General features: G+C 42.6%; 7 protein-coding genes across 8 annotated transcripts; 3 read left to right on the top strand and 4 right to left on the bottom strand.

The window, feature by feature from the left end:
- Window positions 1-41: 41 nt before the first annotated feature.
- On the bottom strand, window positions 42-6,537 carry LOC108078272 (cyclic GMP-AMP synthase-like receptor). The gene is made up of 4 exons (XM_017172021.3): window positions 6,304-6,537; window positions 1,202-1,377; window positions 477-1,135; window positions 42-407 (listed from the first exon to the last, which is right to left on the bottom strand). Exons 2-4 carry the CDS (start codon window positions 1,359-1,361, stop codon window positions 204-206), a joined length of 1,023 nt encoding a protein of 340 aa, XP_017027510.1. The 5' UTR covers window positions 1,362-1,377; window positions 6,304-6,537; the 3' UTR covers window positions 42-203.
- On the top strand, window positions 3,997-8,422 carry LOC108078269 (uncharacterized). Its single transcript, XM_017172018.3, has 3 exons — window positions 3,997-4,391; window positions 6,658-6,808; window positions 6,873-8,422. The coding sequence occupies exons 1-3, from the start codon at window positions 4,205-4,207 to the stop codon at window positions 8,377-8,379; spliced, it is 1,845 nt and encodes a 614-aa protein (XP_017027507.1). The 5' UTR covers window positions 3,997-4,204; the 3' UTR covers window positions 8,380-8,422.
- A 22-nt stretch (window positions 8,423-8,444) lies between these two features.
- Window positions 8,445-9,331, bottom strand: Tapdelta (Translocon-associated protein delta). The gene is made up of 2 exons (XM_017172027.3): window positions 8,976-9,331; window positions 8,445-8,901 (listed from the first exon to the last, which is right to left on the bottom strand). The coding sequence occupies exons 1-2, from the start codon at window positions 9,213-9,215 to the stop codon at window positions 8,641-8,643; spliced, it is 501 nt and encodes a 166-aa protein (XP_017027516.1). The 5' UTR covers window positions 9,216-9,331; the 3' UTR covers window positions 8,445-8,640.
- Window positions 9,332-10,974: 1,643 nt separating this feature from the next.
- On the top strand, window positions 10,975-11,814 carry LOC108077907 (brain acid soluble protein 1-like). The gene is made up of 2 exons (XM_017171446.3): window positions 10,975-11,470; window positions 11,525-11,814. The coding sequence occupies exons 1-2, from the start codon at window positions 10,990-10,992 to the stop codon at window positions 11,716-11,718; spliced, it is 675 nt and encodes a 224-aa protein (XP_017026935.3). The 5' UTR covers window positions 10,975-10,989; the 3' UTR covers window positions 11,719-11,814.
- A 627-nt stretch (window positions 11,815-12,441) lies between these two features.
- LOC108078027 (uncharacterized) lies at window positions 12,442-16,157 on the top strand. Its single transcript, XM_017171588.3, has 3 exons — window positions 12,442-12,869; window positions 14,516-15,144; window positions 15,260-16,157. The coding sequence occupies exons 1-3, from the start codon at window positions 12,442-12,444 to the stop codon at window positions 15,859-15,861; spliced, it is 1,659 nt and encodes a 552-aa protein (XP_017027077.2). The 3' UTR covers window positions 15,862-16,157.
- Window positions 16,158-16,359: 202 nt separating this feature from the next.
- On the bottom strand, window positions 16,360-18,953 carry Tsp47F (Tetraspanin 47F). Its single transcript, XM_017171578.2, has 3 exons — window positions 18,766-18,953; window positions 17,454-17,642; window positions 16,360-17,307 (listed from the first exon to the last, which is right to left on the bottom strand). The coding sequence occupies exons 1-3, from the start codon at window positions 18,826-18,828 to the stop codon at window positions 16,840-16,842; spliced, it is 720 nt and encodes a 239-aa protein (XP_017027067.1). The 5' UTR covers window positions 18,829-18,953; the 3' UTR covers window positions 16,360-16,839.
- A 1,552-nt stretch (window positions 18,954-20,505) lies between these two features.
- Sod3 (Superoxide dismutase 3) lies at window positions 20,506-24,838 on the bottom strand. Of its 2 annotated transcripts, none has more exons than XM_017171793.2 (6): window positions 24,712-24,836; window positions 22,372-22,442; window positions 22,076-22,303; window positions 21,775-22,003; window positions 21,679-21,700; window positions 20,506-20,909 (listed from the first exon to the last, which is right to left on the bottom strand). In XM_017171793.2, exons 2-6 carry the CDS (start codon window positions 22,432-22,434, stop codon window positions 20,795-20,797), a joined length of 657 nt encoding a protein of 218 aa, XP_017027282.1. In that variant the 5' UTR covers window positions 22,435-22,442; window positions 24,712-24,836; the 3' UTR covers window positions 20,506-20,794. The 2 variants fall into 2 exon arrangements, with proteins under 2 accessions (XP_017027282.1, XP_070140527.1); XM_070284426.1 differs by lacking the exon at window positions 20,506-20,909 and adding an exon at window positions 20,937-21,157 and having other exon boundaries at window positions 24,712-24,838.
- Between the last annotated feature and the right edge of the window lie 723 nt (window positions 24,839-25,561).

Here is a 25,561-nt window from a genome sequence, read left to right as displayed (position 1 = left end):
AAAGCATAAAGCATTTTCTTTTAGGGCTTTGATTAACAATTTGCTGAATTTATTGTCAAAGTAAATGCTTATAAAACGTAGTATTGTGGTAATTTTGTAACCCATAATAGTTGTATCAAAATGCTTACTTTATTGCTTTTTAATACAAATTATATATTATATTATTAATATATATATATTAAGATATAAATATATCTTATTCATCACCAAAAAAAGTGCCAGTTGCAGCGCCCATAGGAAAGTCTATCCTGATCTGGATAAGTCTTTAGCGTCATGTAAGCCTCGTCCAGAACTTTAGTGTATCTAGCAAGCTGCTGTGGTTCAAAATTAGATAGAAGATCTAACTCATCATAGAAGTAGTAGGATAGAGAGTTATCCTTGAGGGCCTGGCACAGCTCATACAACAGCTGCAAGGAGAGAAGAAATAAAATACATACATATACTATTAATAGTATTACAAATAAACATCAACTTACATCGATAAATAAGTCCTCTAACGAAAATTCGTCGCTATCTTCATTATCATTTAACCACCACAATGCCAAGGACACCAGGTGGTAGAAGTGAATCTTGGGCAGACCTTTAGATTCACATAGCGCTTTCAGCAGTATTACGGCATCTTGCATCACCCTGCCACCCCCGCTGAGCATACTAAGTTCCTCTCTAATGTTGCTTACTATGAAGGTGCATTTTCTTGAGCGCTTCGGTCCTGGAACTGACTTAGGGACCACCTGAAGGTCGACTCCCTCAAATCGAACCTTAATTGCCGGCACAAAATCAATGAAGATCTCACGATCCGCTGATGTTGCAGTTATGGTGTGGCAATTCTGGCGATATTCGTAATATAGGCGGTATAAGTCATTTGGTTTTGTGCCCCATACCACGCGATCTTGGATATCTCTAAGGATGCTATCCATCAAATTGCGAATTTCCTCGTTCTTCAGATACCAGCGATGGTCCAACAGCGTGTCCTCCACGAAACTGTGGGATTCTAGTTGGTCGAAGCATAAATGCACCATTCCTGGACGATGTTGATCCGGCCGGACAAGGATTTGGTGGTAGTTGGGGAACTCCAACTCGATCATCACGTCGTACTCATCGTTGTCGAACATGCGGATACCATGGGCGGCGCTTCCTATAGTTTATAGAGTCAAATATAAATTTCTGTATGCGATATTAACATTACGGATACACAACTCACCAAAGGTTAAGAATTCCGGGTGGCATATAGAGTTCAGCAGACTATTACTCTTTACGATGGCTTTTACTGAGTCTAGGACTTTATAATAATCGTCATGATCTCCAGGAGCGTACAGATCGTCAGCTATCTCTTCCAAGTATTCTTCAAAAACGGAACTCATATCGTTGGTTTTCTGTCTGAAATTTTTAAATATTAAATATATTAATATAATTAGAAAGACGCGTTTTGCATCGATAAAATGATAAACAGAAGATTTTATGGGCCAGAAATATATAAATACCATTCTTTTGTAAATTATATAGATTTATATTTTATTTATTATAAAAAAGATATAAATCAACACCGTAGGAAAATTATAAACTTTTATGTAAGCAAAATTTTGTTGTTTTTTAAATTATTTTTTTAAACTTTTTATATGTAATTCTAAACTGGTTTTAGCCTTATATCAGCAAACAATTGTAGCTTTATCTCCAATCTCTCCGATAGAACATTTATTTAACTATTAAATATAACAAAATGGTCTAACCATAATTAAAGAAGTAGTTCTCATATTTAAAGACTTGTACATTTAAAGAGAGAGATTTCGAGAGTTAATCAATGAGGGCAAAGTTTATTGTTGCAATATGCAAAATAATGGTTGGGTCAATGCAGAAACTATTCCTGAATGGGGCAGCGTGTGAGGATGATTTTTGGGGTCAGGTGCATATGTAAGTAAATACGTATTTGGTGCAGATTGCATCAAAACTCCGTTAGGCGGCCAACATCATATAAAAACCGCCTACATTATATACATCTCACACTCTGCCCGTGTATATTATATATGAACATACATATATGGATGTTTATATATATAGGCATTTATGTGTATGTGCACACGCAAAGCGCTCGCTCGCCTACTCCGCAGTCCGGACATCGTTTATCGATTTGCGAAAGGCAGCAGCAGCAGCACCAGCAGCAGCAGCAGCGGCGGCGGCAGCAGCAACATCCACACCAAGCAACACAGCAACCGAGCTCCACCAGCGGCGGTAGGCCGCTCTCCTCCACTTCGCTCCGCTCCAGCTCGCTGGCATAGAGCAACCCCCTGCCCCCACCACGACCCCCATCCAACCGCCTCCCTTTTCCTCTCGTTTTGCGGCAGCCACACACACACACACACTCAGCTCTACGTACACACAGATACATACATATAGACAGGCCTTCGCCGCCGAACGCCAAAACGCCCAGCGACCCCCACCATCCCTCTATGCCCCTTCAAGCCCGCCCTCTATTCAACGAAATGCTGATGACGATGATGGCGAATGGCAATGATGATGATGATGTTTGGAACTGGCAAACCGGGAGCTATGCGAGTGTATGTGTGTGTGCGAGAAAGAGGAAGACAGAGAAGCGGGGGCAGCCGGCCGCCAGGACTTGGGCAGGCGGTGAGTGGGCGGGAGAGGCCAGGCGGCAGAGAAGGAGAGAGGGAAGAGAGAAAAGCGAAAAAATACTTATAATAAAAGCAACAAAAAACCCGCACAAGCTGAAGAGATACAAACATACAAGCACACGCAGCCAAAGCACAAGCACATATATAAACAGGCGCCGCCGCCGTCGTCGTTGCTGTCGTCGTCGCCTTGCTATAAGTATAGCCGTGTGTTTATGTGTTAGTTTGGGGCCGTCGCCATACCTCGCTCCAACCTACCCTACCCCAACCCCCCCCCCCAACACACTGACTGGCTCTGCTGCTGCTGCTGCTTCTTCTTCTCGCAGCGGCGCGGTAAACCCGTGTCAATGGGGGCGTGGCGGGCGGCGTGAGGAGGTAGGTAGCCCGACTGGTCGTAGGTTCGCAGGCAACAAAAACAACTTGGTGGAAAGGCAAAAGAGTCGCAAGCTCCAAGGAGTGCAAAACAGAGCTTAGGAAGGAGGGGGACAAGGTAGCAGCGGGGTAGAACGAGACGGATCGATGTAGCCACTTCTTGGCCGGGGCTGGCATCTCCTTATATCTTCCCCCCCTCTCTGGACTATACTTTCCAATCTCCCTCACAAGCAGTTGCCTAGCGGTACAATGTTTCACTCTCTCTTTCCCCCAAGTGATAAGGATTAGCTGACGATCTTGGAGCCTCTCTTTCGTCTTTCAACTCTCACTCTCTTCTGGTCATCCATCCTTTCGATATTTCGTTGATATATTGTATCTTCGATTTTCGTTCTGCCTTCGGCCATTTCCCTATGACCTTGAACTTCGCTGCTTCAGCACGTGATAATGCAGACGGGTGCAACAGTTTCCTCAGTGCAAATTGCATTTAAGCGCTGATTTCGCAGCATCGCAATTCTGTCGCATGCACAAATACATGTACATATCTATATGTATGTAGTATGTACATATAGAAAAGTACAAGCATACAAGGCACTATGGTGCAACTAGCAACAAAAGCAACATACGGCCACAGCTCGAGTGTTGTTTCTTTTTTTGTTGCTTTTTGCCTGGTGGGCGGTTAACGCTGGAGCCCCTCTGTTTCTCTCCGTTTCTCCCCCTTCCGTTGCTGTGCGCTTCGTGATGATGAGGTTTTGCCTTCTTCTTGTTCTTCTTTACACGTCCTCCAACGGCGTGTGCGTTTGTGTGAGAGTGTGCGCGCGCGGCAGGAGGGTGGTGCTGCTGTTCATGTCGGTGTCGGTGGGCCTGGGTGGAGTGGGGAGCGGCATGTCGGGAAAGAAGGGGGCCACAGAGGCAGCAGGGTGGAGGCACGGTCTGCTGCCGCCGTCGCTGCTGCTGGCGTGTCTGTGTGTGCATGCAGCTCTGTTCGTTGTCGTCGTCGCGTCGTTTCATTCAAGTGTCCAACGTTTGCCGGAGCGGTCATACAACGGTACTTCGACGGTTCGCAATTCTCTCTCACGCCCCCTCGTTCGCTTGTTCTCCGGTGCTGCTCTGCTCTCTCTCGGTCGCTCGAGCCTGAAGGGAATACGGGGGAGGAGGAGAGTCGGAGAGGTCGCCAGTGCATACGCACCGTGAGAAAACCGTTAGTTAGCATGAAGGATGTGAAAGTGGCGCGCGCAATAAGCGAATCCTCGACAACGTCCGATAACACCTCCGACTTCATCGAGATCGTCAAGAAGTACGATGTGGTGTACAACAATCACAATCCCGATTACAAGAACGTGGAAGTCAAGCTAAAGGTGTGGACGCAAATCGCCGACGAGATTGGTCTCTCAGTGGGTAGGTAATACCACACTAGTACAAAAAAGAATAACCCAAAGGAGGCGGCGGCTGAAATTGAATTACGTAGAACAAGCACACACTGCTGTACCGCAAACGTGTGTGTGTGTACCTGTCAGCGGACAAACTCAAACCGCCGCCCGGCCTGATATTTTTCGAACGCTGGTATATATATAATATGTACATATGTATGTATGTACGAATGGGCTAGCGCGGTGATGTGAGGGGGGGAGCGCGAGTGCGGTCGGCAAATTGCAGCGAGAAGCAGCCACTGGCACGCAGAAAAAACAAACAAGAAAGCAAGGTAAATTCGGCACGCCGAAGTTTGTATACCCTTGCAGTAAGTAAAACAATAAAAACAAGAAATGAAGCTAACTTCGGCAAGCCGAAGTTTGTATACCCTTGCAGATTGGTTTCGATGTTTATATTATAGATTTAAATGCTGAATACACTCACAAAGCAAAGTTTCATTACATTTTACCTATACTTATTATGTTTACAGTTTGCAAGTTACAGTTTTACATTCCCAGCCTTACATTTTCCCTACATCTACCGATCGCTCCTATGGCAGCTATATGATATAGTTGTCCGATTTTTATGAAATTTATACCATAATTCTAGAATAATAAAAAAAGCTTATATCTCAGAGTAGATAAACATACGTTGAAAAACAACGAAGCTATAATTTTTTTTCCTATTTATTTCTCGATCGTTCCTATGGCAGCTATATCATATAGTCGTCCGATTTTCATAAAATTCTTACCAAAATTCTAAAATAATATAAAAAAGCCATATCTATAAAATGGTGCAAAAATGTTGAAAAACAGCAAAGTTATAATTTTTTTTCTACAAATATATCGAACATTTGTATGGCAGCTATATGATATAGTCGTCCGATCCGGCCCGTTCTGACATATATAGCAGTGAGAGCATATAGAAGACTATATGCAAAGTTTCATTCAGATAGCTTTAAAACTGAGGGACTAGTTTGCGTAGAAACAGACAGACGGACAGACGGACAGACAGACAGACGGACAGACGGACAGACGGACAGACGGACATGGCTAGATCGACTCGGCTGTTGATGCTGAACAAGAATATATATACTTTATAGGGTCGGAAACGTCTCCTTCACTGCGTTGCAAACTTCTGACTGAAATTATAATACCCTGCAAGGGTATAAATATAAGGATTAAAACTGAAATTCTGAAATAATTTAAAATGGCCATATCTCAAAATAAATGGAAATATATTAAAAACAGCCAATTTATAATTTTTTTCTAAACATTTGTCGAACATTTGTATGGCAGCTATATGATATAGTCGTCCGATCCGTCCCTGAAAGGGTATAGGAAACAGAAACTGAGCGAAAACTGCGCGCTCTCTGATGCTGAGAAAGCAAGAGAGAGCTAAATCGAGAGAGCAGTCAGGCCCCACTGAGTGGGGGTGTGGGAGGCAGGGTGGCAGAGCTTTTCAAAACAAAAACATTGCACGGTGTTGCCAGGTGCGAAACATAACTAAAACATGCAACCACCTGTGATATACATTTTAAAAGATTTCTTGAGGTATTAGCTTAATATCTTAATATTAACAATTCTTCTGGTCTGCCATATTTCTAAAAAATATTTTTCCTAGAAACTTTCTTACATGGGAACATTTTGAAACACCCTGCACTCTGCTCTCTCTCTTTCTTTAACATAAACATCACGGATTTGTTTATCTTTTTTTCTAATTAGCCGGCCTAATTTTGTAGGCAGCACTTTAAGTCTGGCTTCGTGGAAGTTATGGCAAAAGATAATGCGCATTTTCTTATTTGTAGCACACGTTTGTGTGTAGTATGTGTGTGTTAAATAGTAAAAGAGACGCACTTAAAGTTCAATCTAACTTGGGGAATCACAAAAATTTGACTTACCAGCGAGCTTTTTCTTTTGTTGATTTTATCAATATTGCTTTATTTAATTGTGGTGTACTTGTTTCTGTCTTGTAAACTCGCAGTTTTCTTTTAATTTGAACATATACCGTTTGAATTCTTTTCTTTCGGAAAAATGCACTTGCAATTTCTTTGAAAGACGACTGAAATCTGACAATGCTGAATTATCGATAAACTGAACGTTTTTGAGATCCCAAAGATCGTTGAAAGCATTTTCAAGGAATCCTGCAAATGGTCACACTTCTTAATGGTTTAAAAAAATTTTGAATTTGGATATTTAAGTTAAATTCTGAAAACTATACTAGTTCTTTCTAATTTAATGTATACTCTTTGCAGAGGCCTCTAAACGAAAATGGAAGAATCTAAGGGACAGCTACACAAAGTATCTGCGCTCGTTCCGCGTCGGAACCAAGACATCCAAGAAGTATCAGTACTGGGCCCATGCCGACCACATGGAGTTCCTTAAGCCCTTCCAGGGACCGGGCAGGTATTTAACCATTCCTTTATTTTAGCAATATACCATCGAAAACTAATCTGTTATCCTGCTGCAGGAACTCCGCCAATGGCAATGGCAAGTCCAACGACGAGGACGACACAGAGTGTGATTTCGGTTACCAAGTGCTGGCCAAGGCGGCCAGCAACGGAGGCGAGGAAGAACTGAAGATTACCATTGCCACAGCTTCGGCGGGCTGCTCTTCGATTGGAACGCACACGGTCAATACGTATACCACGGCTTTGAGCAGCACTTTGGCGCCAGCTCCAACGACCAGTTTAGGTGTGGCCACGCCCCCCAACATGATCTCGCCGGGCAGCAATTTGGGCGGAGGGTCAGGATCCGGAGGAGTGGGTCTACTGAATCAGAATACCAATAGCAATGGCAGCGCCAACGGGAGTCTCAACTGTGCTGCAGTTGCTCCGCTCAGTTCCCTCACACCGCCGGCCACCAGTGGTTGCAATTCCGCCGTCGTCCTGCCCCTGCCCATCTCACCTGCATCCTCTGCAGCCGCCGCCGCTGCTGCTGCCGTCAGTAAGGCCAACGCGAATGCCCTGGCCTCGTTGGCCACCCACCTGCCCATGGGCATGGGCGTGGGAGGATTGGCCCAGCAGATGTTCCCACTGGCCACGCTCAAGGCGGCCGCAGTGGCTGCTGGACTGCCGCTGCCTCCCACTGTCACTCCGCCTGGCTGCAGCACCTCCAGCGGACCCAGCAGCAATGTCGGCTGTCTGATCATCGAGCCGCATCTCTTCGCCGCGGCGGATAACTTCAAGAAGGAGCTAACCGCAGCGGCTGCGGCCGGAGCTCCATTGGGATTATTCCAGAACCTGGCTAACCAGGTGCAGAATGCCAATCGCTTGAATGGCGGCAGCTGTACAGGAGTTACCCTGCCCTTGGGCAACCCCACGCCACCTCCGCCGCCTGCAGCGCCACCGGCCTCAAAGGTACGGAGAGTTCAACCCTCACCGCAGACGACGGCCATAAATCTCAGTTGCTCTGCCGTGGGAACACCCGGTCAATTCCAGCAGCCACAGGTGCAGATGCAGCAACAGATCCAACAGCAGCAACAACCGTCATCTCCCGCCAAAACGCGCAAGATCAGCGATCCGCGTTTCCCCAGCGACTGGGATGTATCCGCCGTGCTGCAGGCCAACCGGGAACTGGACGCCAACACCCTATTCTTCCTGAGCCTGGCACGGCAGGTGCGGGCCATGCCCATGAAGTTCCAGTCTCTGGCCAAGATGCGCTGCATGCGGATCGTGAGCGATCTGGAGCTCGAGCTGGAGAACTTTGACTGCAACGGAGGGGCACCGCCGCCGGACGATTCGGGCGGGGGAGCTGGTAATATGAAGTATTGCAGCATTGATACTCCCCCACCGCCGCCGCAGGATGGTTCCGTGGTGATCCTGCCACCGCCAGTCGGACCCGAGGGCTCCACGGAGCATTTCGTGTATGTGATGTCGCCGTCGCGGGTTGAGAGCATGATCGACATCTCCTCCGACGAGGAGGCGACCATGAACGGGGTGCCCTCCTCGACAGTGGGCTCCTCTGGACAGGTTTAATCGTACTTCGCGCTCGTACAAGCTATCTCTAATTTAATTAAACTTAAATTAATCTCAAAATAGACTCGTTTTTGGAACTTTTTATTTTGGTGGCGACGGGCGATCGATCCTTTCGATGCTTATGGGTACAAAATGTGGAAAAATCTCTTCGTGAGGGGGACCACCCGGGGCCAATTTGATGCTAGGTGATTTAATGCGAATGAATTTCATTCAGAAAGTCGATGACGAGGTGGCATCCTCCAAACAGAATGGAAATCCCTCTTAGGCCTGCACCTTGCTCTTGGTAGTGAAGGCAAAGTAGGCAACGCCGCCGACGAGGAAGGCGGCCAGAAGCTCAGCCTTCACCCAGGGACCCTTGTAGGCGCTCTTCGTGGGCACAGCAATGTCCAGCAGGGACTTGACCGACGACACCTTATCGCCATCGCGCTGGGCCTTGCGCACATTGGCATAACCTTCCTCGTCGAAGAGACGCACCTGGACATTGCCGCTGCTGCCCTGCTTGATGTCCTCCACCCAGCTCACCTAAGACCGGGAAAAAAAAACAAGAAAACAGGGTTAGGAGCTGTCCCTTATTCCCGAGTGTACTTCCATCTCACCTGGTACTTGTTGTCGCCCACTTGGGCCACAGGGACCACCTTGCCGCAGGGGAACTCGGCAAACAAGCTGGCGGGGGCCGCTCCGCTGCATTGCAGCGTAATCTCGCCAACATGGGCCAGCTGGGTGAGAATCGTGGCATCCTGGGTGCTGAACGAGCTCACGGTAGCCTTGCAGCTTCCATACACGCCGGACGCGCACACGGCGGCAACCAAGCAGATGGCAAACAGTTGACGGGACATCTTGGTGGATTTTGTTTTGGTTTTAATTGAGGAATGGGGAGAAGTTTATGAAATTAGCTCCAGCAGACTTTCTTTTAAGTTTAAACAATCGCCACGACAGCACGAAACGTCATCTGACAGCCGAAAATTGCCGAGCTGTCAAACAATCGATAGTAGATTTTATCGGTACTGTATAGCAATGCCATCTCTAGAAAAGGTGTATACAATTGTTTTTTACATGTATCTTTGAGATATTTTTGTATCTAAATGCCGTATTCCATATTTAAGTTTATGTTTCTTATTAAACCTTTTTTTTAAACAAATTATTTATTTATTTATTCATTTAAATATGTCAAATTTAACAATATTTGTAAAAATGTAAAAATGTCAGTAGAAATTAAATCGTATCTGTAAAATATGTAAAATTTTTGGTAATGACAGCAGATTAGGATATATTGTTTCTGTTATCGATTTGGCGGTTAATTCAAATTACGTTACGTTAGCTCGTTATAATATAATATAATATTCTAATTAAATTAGTTGTTTATAAATCAGAAGTTCGAGTAATACATTAAAATAGATCAACTAACAACCAATCGAAGCCAATCTTTAAAATGATTTATTTGTTCAAATTTAAATAAAAAGGCATAATTCCATTTAGATTGGTCCAGCTCCGTTCCAGTCACAGTCACAGTTACCGAAATTTCATTTCCCACGCTTTTTGCAATTAAAATAAGTTTTTCTCTGACATGGTGCCCGGTTCCGTACCGCTCCGTATTTGGTTACGGGCACCGACTCTCTACTATATCTAATATGCATTTACCCGGCGCCACTTATTTACGGCATTTGCATTGTAATTGAATTGATTTCGAATTTTTCGAATTGCACAACTCGGGGAGGGACGACTCCTGTCCGATCCTGTGCAAAGCGCGTCGTCAAAGTCAAGCCATAAATATTGACTGGAAATGATTAATGCCCATCCAGCGATTGGCCTTTCTTGCCGTTTTGTTTTAAGTACATTTTATTGGCAATCCACAAAGGCATATATACATTCGTATAAATACTTTGAGTAACATTCATACATATGTTTGGGCTGTGACCTTGGCTGGGTCTTGATTTGGTTTTGGTTTTTGGATTTTATGCCATTTTCTGTGTTTGTGTTTGCACCGCCCCCCCCCAAGTCCACCATCCTGCTCCTCTGTGTACTGTTATGTTCGTTACTTTTCTTTGATTGCCACCGCGCACGGAACTTTTCCACCGCCGCCGAACTTTGCATGTCTTTGATGAATTTGAAATTGTCACAAATGTGAAAGTTTTTCACATCCATCTGGGAGCTAGAGATAGACACACAGACACACACGTAGTGACAACTGAATTTGCATCTAACGAAAATTTGCTGACATTGAGCGACTTGTACGCATTTCTCCTCTCTCCGGGGGGGCTTTTCTCCTACTTTTTGGCAATCGCCAATTCATTCATTCACGGTCGGATTTGCATATTGCCAAAACAAAAAAAGGGAGAAAAACCAACAAAAAAGCACACACAACAAATGCTGTAATCCTTTCGATTATGAGGCGTAAAGTGGGTGGGCTTTAGTGGTTCGTAAATGAAAACAAAAGTTCGTGCGGGTTCATTGAGTCGCAGTCGAAAACTTGCCAGACCCCAGCGAAATTGCACGTGTCTCCGGAAGGGGCTGGGCTGAATACAGGGGGAGTGGCTAGAGGGCTAAATGCACTCAACAAAAATATTAAATTTCTAAATTCTTAAAAAAATAAGTTGGTAGATCTTAGTGCCTATGGAATTCTATATCAAGCTGGTGAAAACTGGCTTTGAATGTCAGTCTTTTTCCAATTCCAAAAGCATTCATTCTAGGTTGAACCTTGTCCAGTGCTACTCCTATCCGGATACCCACAACATGGACGGCAAGCTTACCAACATGAAGCCGCTGACCAAGAAGCAGGATGAGAAGGAACAAAACTTCAACATCAAGGCAGAGGGGACTCCCAACACAGAGGAGGGCACCCAAGAGAAGACGGCACCTGATGACAAGGTACCTCGCAAGCCATTGGGCAAGCGTGCCAGCAAGCCCAGTCCCAAATCTAACGAGCAGGACCAGAAGAAGAAAAAAAAGCAAGAGGACAGCAAGACCAAGGACATGGCCAAGGGGTTCGAGAAGCCCGTGGCAGCGGCCAGGAAGCTGCGGCAGATCAAGCCTCCATCTAAACCGCTAACCAAAAAGGACCAACCCAATAATGCAGCTCCTTCCAACCCAAAAGGTAAGTCATCCAAAAAGAATCAGCAGAAGGAACTCAAGAAAGCTCTCTTAAAAGGTCCTAAAAAGGAGACACCGCCGGGAACCCCAACGGCTAATGTGGGCGCTGCTCCTGTGACCCCTGAGGGAAGACAACCACCTAGATTGCCATTTCCAACGCCAGCCAGACCCAAGCCCGTATCCAGACTTATTAGAGATGAGCCCTTGACGGAGAATAGGCCCACAACGAAGCCGAACCAGCTGGAGGAGTAGTCCAAGTCAATGATTCAAGAAGTGAACTACTTAAGGATTTCTGATAATCAATATAATATAATATAGTTTTATAATTATATTAATTATAATCAAGCATTTATTATACATTTTTTCAAGTGTCCTTATGGCTGGTGAGTGGGTGGTGTTGGCTGGTTGTCTGACGTGTGGGTGTGAGCAGGAAATGGAACAAACAACGGAGCGGTATAGCCGTAGAGCCACCGAGAGAGCCAGCATAACAGGCGAAAGACTCCTTGCGACTCCTTGCCAACGTTGCGATTTTGTTGATTGTTTGTTGGCAACATAAACGAAGCTCCTCTTCATTCACAAAAAAACGCAGTCGGTGCAGGGCATTCGAGCCAAGTGGACGACGCGGACGTGGTAGGCACCTCATCGCGATCTCGGAACTGGATGCGAGCTTTCGCTTTCGTGACTTCAGCCGGTTTCAACGCGATTTGCTTTCGGCTTTCGGTGGTCTCCATTTCGGTTTGCCGCTCTGTGTGTGCTTTCTTTTTGTTGACAAAGTTATTGCCGCCACGGGCTTAATGACTTCGTAATTGATTTGCATTCGATGTGCCACATTGATTGGCAATTGAAACGTAAGCCACCACCGCCTGGGGAGTTCTTGAAGCCATCGATACTCACCTGGACTCCCACTCCAGCAGCAGCAACCACTCATCGTCACCGTTGCTAATCAAGGTTATCAAGGCTAAGCTGGCTGTCACCATGTCGCTGTCTGTGGCCAGCCGTCGTCGCCACCAGACGACGAACGCTCCATCGTCCAGTAGCTCCTCCTCCTCCTTCTTATCAACTCCTGGCGGCCGCTACCAACTGCCTTTGCCGGTGCGAAAGCAGCACTCCTTCATTGAGCCCACCGCCAGGTTCTCGGCCCAGCAGCGAGGCTATCTCTCGCGAGGCCTCTCCGTGGGCAGATCCATTGAGAATATCCGCCAGAAACTGTATCCCGGCAGCAGGCAGACCTCTCTGGCCGTTGAGGAGTCCACGCCAAGGATTGCTCCACGCATCACCGCCTCACAGGTTCAGGGATTGAGGCTCAGGGATAAGAGCCTGGTGGCCTGGTCATCCACTTCATCGCTGTTGAAGGATCAGGAGCCGGAGAGGAATACGCCGGCTGAGCAGGCGGAGGGCAAGATGTGAGTAGATACAATTATACTTGAGTTAAAATTAAAATTGATAAAGGAATAAAGGGAATAATTTTATGATTTAAGAAATTTTCTCAGACAAAAACATTTGAGCATTTTTTGTGTATGTTACCTAATTAAAAAAAGAGAGTATATTGGTTTTTAAATTTTTTTTTTAAATATTTTAAAATTAGTAAATTATATTTTAAATAGGGTATCATAATATATATTTAAGAATCATTTTTGGGAATCGTATGCCTTTAAGACTACCAGTAATATTTTTTTTTATTCTTTAAGTTTTGTTGGACAAATCAAAATTTAAAAACATCATAACTAAGTAAAAAAGGCATTCATTTTAATTTGGAAAGCATTTCTATGCTTGTTTTTATTAGGCTAAAAACTCTGCATACTGAAGTTAAAATTTTAAAGAATTAAAAATTTTGTAAATTTTTGTCAATTTTGACGATGTAACCCCTTATCAAATTTTAAAAAAACTAAGGAATATTAAAAAATTTTTTTCTCTTTACAAAACGGTTAGATTGACTGGGCTTTTGCTGCTGATCAAGAATATATATGATTTATAGGTCGGAAATGAATAATTCACTGCTTTTTAAGCTTCTGACTAAAATTATAATGCAAAGCAAGTATATACAAAATAAGTCTAACATTTATTTAGAACAATTTAAAGCTTTTACTATAAAGTATAAATCAAACCTCTTATACTGTTTAATCAGCGAATCTTTATAAGCTATTAGAATTCCCTTGAAACCCTAAAGGGAAATTGAAGTAGTTTCTCTCAAGGACCGCGACTCCAAGTTACCACAAATTGCTGGAATTGAAATAGCTAAAATATAGCAAATAAATTGTCGCACCTATGGAAACCCAGAGCTCCTTTTGTTTGACCTTGGTGCCTGGCGCACTGTGCGTATACGTAATAAATCCAGCTGAATCCAGTTGTAATGTCTGCCCTGATATCATCTATATAAATATATGCCGAAAGTGACACTTTCGATATCGTAGAGGGGGCGTTGTCGCGTCAAGTCCTGGCTGGGTGTGCAATTTGCATGCTTCACGCCGAAATCAAACGTCAAAGTTTTATGTTTCCAGTGCATAACACACGCTAGACATGCTCACGAGAGGGAGGAGCAGGAGTAGGAGCCAGAGTAGCTGTGGAGGAGCTGCTCCACCCACCTGGCGGCACACTTAAGTCGATCATTGCCCGCTGACAAGATAGCTGAGCGAAAAACTTGGGGGTGCTGCACCTGGATAGCTCTGGGCAAATACTAACCAAGGTGCAATGAACCCTTTGGCAATCATAGACTCACTTTCGTTCTGTCCGCGTTTTCCGCGTTTTTCCCGCTTTTCGGGGCGCCAATTGTAAACGTAATTGACATGGTTTCCTTTTTCATTGCGCGCCAAAGTTAATTTCTATTTCTGGTGCCTTGCATGCATAGCTATTCTCGCGATTCTCGATTTGAGGAATCGGGAACAGCATAAATTGCCTGTGCCCAGCCCGCAAATAATGCCAAATAATTTGATTTAAATTTAGAAGGCGAGGCGACGCTACTAGGTCACTCGAAACTTTCCCTTTTCAATTCGATTTCCATTTCCATATCCATATCCATTTCCCACTTACCGTTCTTACTTTCCCTTTGCAGCAGCGCCAAGGCGGACAAGAATCGCATAAATCTAAACATAGTCCTGTCCCAGACGATAAGGGCCACCAACGAGCGTGAGCAGGAGCCGGATTTCGAGCAAGATCAGGACCAGGAGCCGGAGCATCACTCACAACAGGCTGAGATCCCTGCAGAGATCCCTCTGAGCATCTCGCCTGCCTTGACCGTCCAGCGGCGTCCGCCCCTGGTGCGTGCTATGTCCGCTCCGGTCCGTGGTCTGGACGAGAGCAGCAAGGGCGTCATAGCCGCCAGCAAGCGGAGTCAGCAGAAGCTGCGTCGACGCAAGATCTTTACCAGGACTCCATCCACTTCGGTGGTGACTGGTGGCGTTGGCATAGATGTGCTTGGCGGCGGCGACTCATCCTCCTCGGGAGGAGGAGCAACTGGTTCCAGCAGCTCTTCAAAAAAGGCTCTGAATCGTGCACGCAGCGTGGTGGCTCCAGATGTCATTACTCTGGTCTCCCTGTTGAGTTCCGAGGGCAGTGATTCCGAGCGGGAAGACAACTGCTCCACGGTGGTCACCTCGACGCCAGCTGGCGGAGGGGAGAAACAGCAGCCAGGAACCGGAGCGCAGCGAAGGGCTCCCCTCTTGAGGAAGACGGGCAAATCGGGTAAGTCTTAAGGGATTAGGTTCTCCCAAGTAGGACGACTCGGGGTAGCAGCATCCAGAATCCTAGTTCCTAGTTTAAGTTGCTTTACAAAAACCCAACTAAAGCTTTCTGGCAGTCTCGTTTCAAGACAGCTATCCGCCCACCTTTCAACTGGCCTCCAAGGAGTACTCGCACATGATCCGACGCGGATCGATAGCTCCTTTGGCTGCCCGCATCCGAGCCAACCGGCCACCCACAGCGCCGCCCGTTTCCATTTTCCTAACCGACGTCGTCGTTGGTGTTACTCCGGGCAAGATGGATCAGCAGAAGAAGGAGGGCTCACAGGACGAGATCCCTTTAACGCCACCGGATGAGGCCAAGAAGGAGAACAACAATAATGCGGCCAACTGTGAGGAGCAGCCACCCCAGCCGGATCACAATTATCCAAACTATGTGCGTAGCCTAAAGGAACGCGAGTGCTGGAAGCTGCATCAGAAGATGGGAGCCAAGGGTGTTAATGTAAGCTATGAGACCGTGCTCAGGGGCATGTTGACGCCCACAGAATTCCGGCACTACCAGAAGCAGCGAGAACAGGAGGAGGCTCGTGTCTTGGAGGAGGCAGAGGCTGCCGAGGCAGCCGCCGCAGCAGCCATCCTGGAGAGCGGCGAGAAGGATAACCGCAAGGCTCCAGTCACGGCCATAGAACGATTCTCGGAGGCTCTGCTTCAGAGCAAGTAGAGGGGGAGCAGTATCCAAGAGGATCAGGAGCAGATCTCCCAAAAAAAAACCGACCATTAAATTGCATTTGCCTCTAGGGGACGTAGCAGTAGTCGAGCACTCGTTAAACCGCAGTCGCACCCCGCTGATAAAAGACACCACTGACCGGCGTCCACTCGGTAGTTATAGATGGTACCCGTAATCCGGAGTCCACCAGTCCGGGACTCCACTCCTCAAGCTTAAGTGGACGCTGAGCCTGGCCAATAAACGCAAAAGCAATACCCCCTCCTGTAGACCCTTAACAATAAAGAATACTAGAAGACACCTAAAATCCAGGGAGTTTTTGTTTTAAACAGGTTACCAAGTAATATTTATTATTTAAAATGGGTAATTATTTATTTTATAATAAAAAGCAACAATTTATTACATATTTTTGTTAAAAGATAGAAAACGAAAGGCAATTAATATTGATTTATTAAAGTAAAAGTATTTGTAGCAGTTTTTATTTTTTGTATTGTTTTTGAAACAAAAAATATCATAAAAAAATTAGAAATAGAATTGTAAACTCAAATTAAAATAGCTAAAAATATTTTATATGATTTTTTTCAGTTGAAAATTAACTTTAGAAGGGTTTAAACTATTTATGATCAAGGTTCAGGAAAATCATGTTCTAGGTTTTTGGTCTACTTTCATTTTTTTTGTTTAACAAAATAGATTGAATAATAAATATTTCAATATATTTAGAAGTTATTAATTATATTCAGAAACAATTTTCTAAATTAGCTTTGGGAAGATCAAGACATGATAAGTAAAAAAATGAAAAAGTAATGCCTTGAAATTAAATTTGATATTGATTGTTGCGTTTTCTTTTCGTATACTTTTTCTTTAATTTAAAAAGTTTCTCAAGTGTTTTTGTAAATTGAGCAATCGTTAAACAAAGACAACTACATTAAGTTCAAAAATCAATTAAAAGGTGGAGGGGATCCCCTTCTATCGCCTCTACTTGGCCCTCTCCTGGCGTATGGAACTGGCCAGATAGCAGGCCAGCACTATGCCCAATATCTGGATAAAGGCTATGCCTATGCCCACGCCTATCAAAATAACCGCATTCTTGTCAATTCGAGCCTTCAGCTTGCCCACACAGCCATCCTGGAAGAACTTGTCCCTGCCCAGAGCCGGTGAGTCGGTGCAGTGGCCCACAGTGGTGTCGATATACTGCGGCTGACAACAGCTGGCCGGCAGGGTTTTATTCGCACTCAGTGTCCTCCAATCCGCAGGAGAGTCCACGCCGCAGCACATTAGCTTCTGTTGGATGTTGTCCCAGGCCATTGTGTCCTCGCTGTTGGAACGCTTGATGGACTCCTGGAGGGAGTTCTTAACCATCATCTCGAGGTCCTTCTTGAAAACGCTGGCTGCAATGCCCACTGCTAGTTCCACAATAAAGATGACGGCCAGGAGGACGGCGAACTGGTAAGGATAGGGAATAAGGATAGGGAATAAATTAATTAAATTGTTTTAATTTACAAAAGAGGTTCTTAAAAAATTTTAATAATTATTACAAAGATCCTTTGACTCAATTAAAATATATTTTAATTAATATCCTTATAACTCACCGTCAGCAGTAGCGTTGGCGACTCCTTGATGGCACCAAAGCAACCCAAGGAAGCGATCAGGAATATAATAAGACCCGTCACTATAAGGACTATAGGAGGAGCCAAGACACGTCCTTCCACAAAATGATTGAATTCATTGACATCGGCCAGGACAACAGCGCCGGCTATAAGAATACCCAGGCCGGAGATCTACAAGGAAAAATTGATCCGTCCGATTAATCGAATCGACCTTTTTATATATCCGTAAAGCAATTTGCCTAATGGCTTCCAATCAAGTCCTAATTCGAAATGCGTTGCTTATATTTACATTCCCAATTCTAATTGTGCGATAAAAATCACCCACGACTACTCATTCAATGGTATTTCCATGTTTTCACGTCCAAGTCCACATCGTCATTGACAGTTGGCAGTCCGTGTGTTTGCTCGGTTGTTGGTCAATGCGAAGGACACTCACGGTCTTTGTCCGTGTCCGTGTCCAAGACCATGTCCATGTCCTTTGGAGCACGCATACATCACTTTCATGTCGTTATAAGCGAATCGCTGGCAGTTACTGGCGAATGAAAATGCCATTTTCCAGCGATAATCATCTAAATGAGACTCAAACAAGACTCGCGGCATAAGCGTAATTGCAGGGCTTTAAATCACGGTAATTATGGCGAATTAAATTATAATTTCAGGGGATGATCTGTTTGGATTAGTTGGGGGAATTTTTATATTTAATTCATTGTTAAGGGGGTAATAAATAAATAATTCAGAAATTGTTTTAAATGATTAAAAACAAGTTTTATAATCATGTAGATTTTAGTTGAGGTTTTGGTTTAAATGTTTATATTATAATAGCATCGTTAAATATTGCCTTTTAATAGTAGTTAATTTAGGTATTCCCAAGGCTTCAAGTCTTGCTATAAATTAAGAAAGAATTTTCCCTACAAAGCCTACATAAAACAGCTAAAGGTAGGCTCAGTTAATCGGGTTAAACGGAATTCTGCACCTGCTTGGCCGTTCTGCAATTCAAAAGACTGGAAACTTCCTTTTTCAAAATAAAATCAATGTTCAGATCTAAATAAAATAATCTTTACAGTGAAAATATTATGATATTTTTATATAAACCAAATAATATAGTTAATACTTTATAATTTTAAAAATATCCTATAGGTTATATAAGGAGTTTAACTCTTTGATGTTTCAGTAAAGTTTATACTTGGAAGACTTTTTTATTATATTAAGAAATCACTTTAATATTATTATATGAATTATTTTTATTTCATTATATTAATATTTATATTTTTTCACTTAAAATTCAATCACTTACCGCAAATAAAACATTAAAGGCAAATAATACATATTTTATTAAACTCGGCCCGCAATTACGCATTTTGATTTTTCACTCTCCTTGACCCCAATTAAAGTTTTAAATTTAATTTGAGTTTATTCTAAAATTAGAACTTTTTTCTCAGGTAGATGGAGAGGAGCTCTCCAGATCGCGAGTGACCGAACGGACTGAAGTTTAACCACAAACTGACCGTAGCTGCGGTCCGGCCGGGCTTTAGAAGGCCTTCCTGTTGGGGCTTCTGTTGTGGCCATTGTCGCATTCCCGGTTGGCGCTGGCAACGCACCCCGGGATTATAGGCACAACAAGAACAATAAAAAAAAAAAATGGAAAATAAAAGTAAAAGTGAGTGAAAGTCTTGGAGGAGGAACGTTACAAATTCAGGCCAGTCCGGGAACCGGAAAGGGAATGGGCGCAGACCCATTTCGTTGATTCCACACTCTCGATACCAAAGAACTTTTTGACCAGAAGGAAAGGAGGTCGTCCCTGGGGCTTACCTCACTAACTTACACCTTTGGGCTGCCACCCACGACTTTTACCTGGTGGGTCATTGCACTTATTACCATAAAAAAGAAAACTCGGAAAAAGGGCCGCCCACGCCCTGGTATGGGTTAGGGGAAATCCCTTAAAAGTTAACGCGACCGGGCCCAAGGTGAAATTAATTGCGTGCTTTCGTGCGAAGAAAGTTGTAAACGCTCTCACTCTTTCTCTTGGAGAATCCAAAATTTGTCGGCGTTACTATTTGTGCGAAATAATTAAAGACGCCTGGAACTATGCCACACTGTGTGGACGATGTTAATGTCGCGTGTCGACTTGCCAGAGTCCCCTGTCCCCTACTGGGCTTGGACCCTATCTGGTCACAGAAATCTCCAGCTTGAAGACTGTTGCTTGACCATTAGGTGAGGGGGACTAGCTGGAAAATGCATTTCTTTGAATGATTGGAGGGCAAACATTTGGCTTAAGGCTTCCGCAATTTAAAGCAAATTGTGGCTTCATGGTGGGTCATAGCCCAGGAAAAGTTATATGGCCTAATTACTTAAATAAAAGAGTGGAAAAGGTTAAGTGTGGAGGCCTTGCGTCATTGGTTTTTCTTTTGTTGTTGAGGCATTTCCGCGGAAGTAGTTCTATATAATCTAATTATAGTTTTCTTGATAACTAAATTTGTTTAACCAAAACTGATAACCTATTTATTTATATTTGTTTTGGTTTATTTCGGATTATTTATATTAAATATTTGTTTAATATAGCCTTAGGTTATTCATTGGATATTCAAAGGTAAAGTTAGGAAGGTTATATAAATGCTTTTGACATCTTATTTGTTTTGTTTGAATATTTTTAAAACGTCAATCAAGTTAAATATATATATATATATATTTTTTTTTATATAAGAATTTGGAATTTATGGTATTAATAAGGTGCGGTAATCCGTGAGGTTGATCTTGCTGCCTTTAGTAAGCCCAATTTCTTACGAATTTTCAACAAGTATCTTCTGAAATTGATTTGATATATTTAAAATACACTTAGTTTAAATAACACTTAAGAAATATTTGCAAATTCTCAATAAATGAAGTAATGCTCCATCAAACTCTCCACTTCAAGCACAAAGCCTTGTCTAATCTGCTGATAAACTCACAAGTAAACCTTATCTCAAACATTTTTACCTGGACAATCTTAACCAATCTCCTTACTATCTCTGCACGTAGCAATAAATAATACAGAAAGTACAAGTAACAAACTTTATTATCAATTGTTTTTCAAACATAATAAATGTGTAGCTAAGTTATTTTCCTCAGAGTTTGTTATTTTTCAGGTGGATAATGTTGTTAGAATCGTTGTTTTTGTTGTTGCTGGAGTATTATAATTAATTGTGTTCGCTTTTGGGTGACTAATTACAGGTGCGTTGAGTGTATGTGTGGGTAGTGTGTGTTATTTTAAATGTAAGGTGTAAGTGCGGATGCAGATCCTTATGCCACATGCCACACATGCTCAGTCCAATCCAGATGCAACATGGTTAGTTGTGGTTGCGGGCCAAGAAGATGGCCACGATGACGGTCAGGATGGAGAGGGAGCTGCGCAGGGCGCCGGCGCCACCATCGCGGCAAGGCCATTCCTCCAGATCCTCCGAGCTGCAATTAGAGGTGGAACCAGACGAACAGGTGTGTTGAACTCTCTCTTCTCTCTCATTTCTCACAGATACAGCGGATACGAATACGGATAGGGGTATGGATATGGGTGCGGATATGGGTATGCAAGTGGATACGGTGGATAGCGCTGGAGTGGATAGACAACATGATCTTGTGGCTCCTCATGGGGCACATAAAACAGTGGTGCTTGATGGTGGCTTGCGGGTGCGGGTGCAGATTCTGTCGGGTAACTGGAAGAACACAATCCAAACACTGAGATGATTGAACTCGGGACACCACCTCCTCCTCCAAGCTAGCCATTAAAGCTAATGATATTAGTGGGGGAGTGGTGGTGGTGGTGGGTTGGTACAAAAACCCCTTTGTCACTTTGTCGGTCAACCAACCCCGGTGGTAAATGAGCTAGTTTGTTTAGGCCACAAAAAGGGAATACAAAAACAGCGAGTACATGCTAATGTTTAGCTTAGATTTCGGTTAATTTTTGTCGGTTTTAATACACACACAAACGCAGAGAAGGAAAAGGCCACGGAAAATCGGGTAAGTGAGTCAGTTAATTGAGGAAAATGTGTGTGGGTGTTTAGGTGTGTGTGTTAGCCAAATAAGAGTGTGTAAGCGTGTGTGAGTTTTGTGAGTGATTGTGATTGTGTTGGGGGAAAACAATTCATTAGTTCTTTTTTTTTAATACACATAAACTACACATAAAATATTCGAGCAGCATTCGATTTTTGTCTGTCTCGGTGGAAGCGATATTTACTTGACACCAATAACACCGCAGGCTGTAAGGATATAAATTAAAAAGAATTAATTAATAATTAAGGAAAACCCAAAAGATTTCCAATTAAAAACCCACCAATGCGGCCGCCAGCGTTGCCAGTCTTCTTGGAATCCGTGTGGTTACCCTGACCCAGATCATCCTCCAGTTCGTGGAGCACACAGCCACGGCCAATGATGGTTCGCTTGCCAGTTAGAGAGATCACTGTATCCGTATAGGTAATGTCAATAGTGCCCGAGGAGTTGACCTCCAGATTGCCAAGATCACCAACGTGACGCACTTCGTGATGGGGACCGCCATGATCAACCTGAAAAGGTTACACAAAGATTAATTAGGCAATCAATAGATCACTATCTATTAAGGTAAGTAGCTAACCAACCTTATCGGGATTATAGTGGCCACCCATGCTGGCACATCCATTGCTCAGATCTCCCTTCTCATGGATGTGGAAGCCATGCTTGCCCTCTTTGACGCCCTCTAGTTGGATGCGCACATGGACATTCTGGCCGCAATCGTTCTGGGTGAAGGTCACATTGCCCTTGACCTGGCTATTATCCGCCTGGACTGGCCCGGTTAGGTAGGCTATGGCCTGGATGGCATTGTTGCGCTGTTCAGAAAATGATTTAATTTAGTTTTCTATTATTTATTTAGCAGGTTTTCTATTAAAAAACATACCGCCTGAGCTGCAGAGCAGATTGTGGCACACAGTGCCAAGGCAACTACTAGATAACGCAGCATTTTGAAAACTGAAAGTAACACAAGATTATAATTGGCACGTGTTAAATAATATAATATATAAATGAAAAACATGACACTAAAAGGTGTAAGCTATAAATAAATATTTTTATTACATTCATTATGAGAACTTTTTGATTGCACAAACACAACTAGAACTAGATCAAAACTAGAGATGATCTTTGTTTATTACAGTGATATTTAAAAACAAAATCAATCAGTCTAATGAATAATAAATATAAATAATAATAATACAACTAAAAAATAAATATATATTCCTTTGAATAAGCCTTCTTTTACCCCGAAAACCTGCATTCTCAACCAACTCAAATCTCGAAAGATCTATTCTCTATCTCACCTCTCTCTAGCCTTAAACATCCTAAACACATCTTTAAAAAAAATATCACTTAAACAATAACTAAATAATAATATATATAAAAAGCACACGATATATAAAAGTATCGCTGGAAGACCTCACATTAATCCAACCCGCTCATCCCTGGTTTTGGACGTCATCAGGTGCACATTCACTTGATTCCATTAAATCGGACAGTTGTGTGCGGAATTGAAGCGCCTAACCTCAATTTATGAAACGATTTGTGGGTCATATACGAGGTATTACCTCTGTGTATATATACATATATGTGTGGATATATCAACGATACTCAGACACAGACTCAGCTAAATGCAAACAGCCTTTTTTCACAGGGTTAAGTGCGAGTGCGGTTGGGGGGGAAAGGTCAATCCGGCAATCTACAATCAAAATTCAACAATCTCTTTTTCGTACGCACTTCGATTCCAATGAATGGAGAAGCGTATTATTGTATGGATGTCAGAGTTTATCTATATTTGTTTATTAGTCTTATCGGTGTCTGTCTTATGCTGGCCAATCTTGCCGAGTCATGTCCCGAGGCAATCTTCAAAAATTGCGGTCAGTACCTGCCTCTAAGAACAAGTATCCTTATCTCTACTAAGGCGGCAGCACTTGAACTCGGTTTCCAAATTTATGATTCTCACGCTGGCGGTGTGACTGAATTTGACTTGTTTGAAAAGTATCAAATTACTTAGAAGCCAAGGAAAAATATTATAAAATACACTCACATAAATATTTTACAGAAAATAAGTTATAATCTGAGAATAAATCGTTTTAATTCAGAGAACTTTCACCTTTTTTGAGGTTTCTTAAGTTAAAGTTCAATAATTATTCAAACAAAAAAATACAAATATCACCAATTTAATTAAATTTTAATTTTAATTTATATACCATTTTTAGAAAATTTATTTATTATAATAATTAATAATTTTTGAACACAAAAAATAAAAAAATAGGAACTAGAATTATTTATTTATATTATTTAGTTAAAAAAACTGTTTTCTGCGTTTTTTAGACGTGTAAAAACCTTAGCTCTTGATACCATTTTATTTATTCTGGTTCAAACTGTCACGAAATGGTTGACAAATTGCAGCTAATCGTCATCGTTTGTCCATCAAATATGTGTTATTAAGGGTCTCGTCTCTTTGCTCGTTGATTGAATATGATTGATTTGAAAATAATGGCTTATAGAAATTACCTAGAGATTTTCTCACAGGTGCCATTAAATTATACTAGTATTAATTTCCATTGCCTGAGAGCATGTGTAACATGATTAAAAAACACTTTTTGTTGATGGCTCCAAGCTCATCATGAATTTGCAAACAATAAAAACTAAAGATTATTTTTCTGCTCTTCCCAGCTATGACTTGGCATCTAATTTAAACGCTCAAGTTATGCAGTTTGTAGATAAGAACGATACATAAATTTCCATACAGATAGAGGAATTTGTAAACAAAACAAAATTCAGGTAAAAATTGAAGTTTGCTGACAAAATTGTGGCAAATGTGGAACTTATTGGAGTTTGGATTCCTTGTTGTGTGTGTGTATTTCGTCTCAAGTGCATTTTAACCCACACTGAGATGGATTTATAACTGGTTACTTTAACCCATTCAAGGGCAATCGTACAACGAACGCTGCCAAAATAAAAAAGTGAGAGAATCACAAATAACTGAAATTGCGTTTTTACGCTAACTGGTTTTGGTTTCTTATTTTTTTTCTTGGTAATACGAATTCTCAGGTAATAAATATTAAAAGCTGGCTCAACAAAGACTGTTTGTTCTGCATTAAAAAACGAAACCAGCAGCAGCGACCCATTTTAATTGCGCAATAATCCCGACTTTATCTTCACCTTCACCCATTTTTCCCAATCCTTGGCACTTGTTCTTTGTATTTTTTAGCGCACTCACCTTGTTAGCAACTATTTAATAATTGAGTAGTTATATTTTTCAGACGATCTGTACCGTTGGAGAACTGCGACGGAACTGTTTGGAGCCCCCGGCATTGCCATCGCAAATCGACTTGCTTTCGGTGGGGAGCTCAATGGGGGATAATGTTTTTTGGGAGAGCGAGTTGAGAATGGAGAGAATGTGCACCTGACAGAGAGAGAGGTGGCAGGCAGAAATTGCAGTAACTGGTCAGCACGATCGCGCGTGGGAGTGGGAAAGAGGAAGGTAGATCTGCTCTCATCAAGCTTATCTCCAAGCTTACGCTCACGCATGCTGTGCCGCTCTCTCCCCCAAAGTTCTCTGGAAACTTTATCGACTAAATATTGAGAGATTATTTGGGTTTTATAAAAATTCTATATAATATTTATAAAATGTTTCTAATTATATTAACAATTTGTTGAATAAGCAGGGTTATTTAATCGAAAGTTAAATGGAAATTCCTCAAAAGCTATTGGGACACGGTAACGTGCTTTTTATTTAAATTGTTTATCACCGTCACGGCGGAAAATGTGTGCCAGGGAGGCTCGTGCCTACAGTATAGGTTGAAAATATTGGCAAGGCTGAGAAATTTAAATGGTTTGCTTTTATATAATGTAATGAGTATTTAATATGGGTAATAGCATTAAAGTGCTGGATTTTTAAATAATAATTTCATTAATATTTAATAAATAAATAAATAATATTGTAATAAAGGTTTATTTCCGTTTTGTTTCCATTAAATTTGATATGATTAGAATTTAAATTTAAAGTTTTCAAATAGTTAGCTGTATGCAATTCATTATTATGTAAATAAAATATAATTTCCCAAGCA

Source organism: Drosophila kikkawai, chromosome 2R (assembly GCF_030179895.1).
Source record: "Drosophila kikkawai strain 14028-0561.14 chromosome 2R, DkikHiC1v2, whole genome shotgun sequence".
Lineage (NCBI taxonomy): Eukaryota > Metazoa > Arthropoda > Insecta > Diptera > Drosophilidae > Drosophila > Drosophila kikkawai.
Note: the sequence above shows the minus strand (reverse complement) of the source record. Positions and strands in the feature narration are given on the sequence as shown.

Bases quoted from the DNA above. Each gene is read 5' to 3' on its own strand.
- LOC108078272 (XM_017172021.3), bottom strand. From the start codon at position 1,361: ATGAGTTCCGTTTTTGAAGAATACTTGGAAGAGATAGCTGACGATCTG. The intron at 1,136-1,201 runs GTGAGTTGTGTA...TATAAACTATAG, and splicing joins CCCGGAATTCTTAACCTTTG to GAAGCGCCGCCCATGGTATC. The intron at 408-476 runs GTAAGTTGATGT...CTCTCCTTGCAG, and splicing joins TAGAGGACTTATTTATCGAT to CTGTTGTATGAGCTGTGCCA.
- LOC108078269 (XM_017172018.3), top strand. From the start codon at position 4,205: ATGAAGGATGTGAAAGTGGCGCGCGCAATAAGCGAATCCTCGACAACG. The intron at 4,392-6,657 runs GTAGGTAATACC...TACTCTTTGCAG, and splicing joins CGAGATTGGTCTCTCAGTGG to AGGCCTCTAAACGAAAATGG. The intron at 6,809-6,872 runs GTATTTAACCAT...ATCCTGCTGCAG, and splicing joins CCCTTCCAGGGACCGGGCAG to GAACTCCGCCAATGGCAATG.
- Tapdelta (XM_017172027.3), bottom strand. From the start codon at position 9,215: ATGTCCCGTCAACTGTTTGCCATCTGCTTGGTTGCCGCCGTGTGCGCG. The intron at 8,902-8,975 runs GTGAGATGGAAG...TCCCGGTCTTAG, and splicing joins TGGGCGACAACAAGTACCAG to GTGAGCTGGGTGGAGGACAT.
- Tsp47F (XM_017171578.2), bottom strand. From the start codon at position 18,828: ATGCGTAATTGCGGGCCGAGTTTAATAAAATATGTATTATTTGCCTTT. The intron at 17,643-18,765 runs GTAAGTGATTGA...TTTTCCTTGTAG, and splicing joins CCTTTAATGTTTTATTTGCG to ATCTCCGGCCTGGGTATTCT. The intron at 17,308-17,453 runs GTGAGTTATAAG...TATCCTTACCAG, and splicing joins CGCCAACGCTACTGCTGACG to TTCGCCGTCCTCCTGGCCGT.
- Sod3 (XM_070284426.1), bottom strand. From the start codon at position 22,434: ATGCTGCGTTATCTAGTAGTTGCCTTGGCACTGTGTGCCACAATCTGC. The intron at 22,004-22,075 runs GTTGGTTAGCTA...TAACCTTTTCAG, and splicing joins GCCACTATAATCCCGATAAG to GTTGATCATGGCGGTCCCCA. The intron at 21,158-21,678 runs GTAAATATCGCT...GTGTTCTTCCAG, and splicing joins TGCGGTGTTATTGGTGTCAA to TTACCCGACAGAATCTGCAC.
- LOC108078027 (XM_017171588.3), top strand. From the start codon at position 12,442: ATGTCGCTGTCTGTGGCCAGCCGTCGTCGCCACCAGACGACGAACGCT. The intron at 12,870-14,515 runs GTGAGTAGATAC...TTCCCTTTGCAG, and splicing joins GAGCAGGCGGAGGGCAAGAT to CAGCGCCAAGGCGGACAAGA. The intron at 15,145-15,259 runs GTAAGTCTTAAG...GCTTTCTGGCAG, and splicing joins GAGGAAGACGGGCAAATCGG to TCTCGTTTCAAGACAGCTAT.
- LOC108077907 (XM_017171446.3), top strand. From the start codon at position 10,990: ATGGAATTCTATATCAAGCTGGTGAAAACTGGCTTTGAATGTCAGTCT. The intron at 11,471-11,524 runs GTAAGTCATCCA...CTCTCTTAAAAG, and splicing joins AGCTCCTTCCAACCCAAAAG to GTCCTAAAAAGGAGACACCG.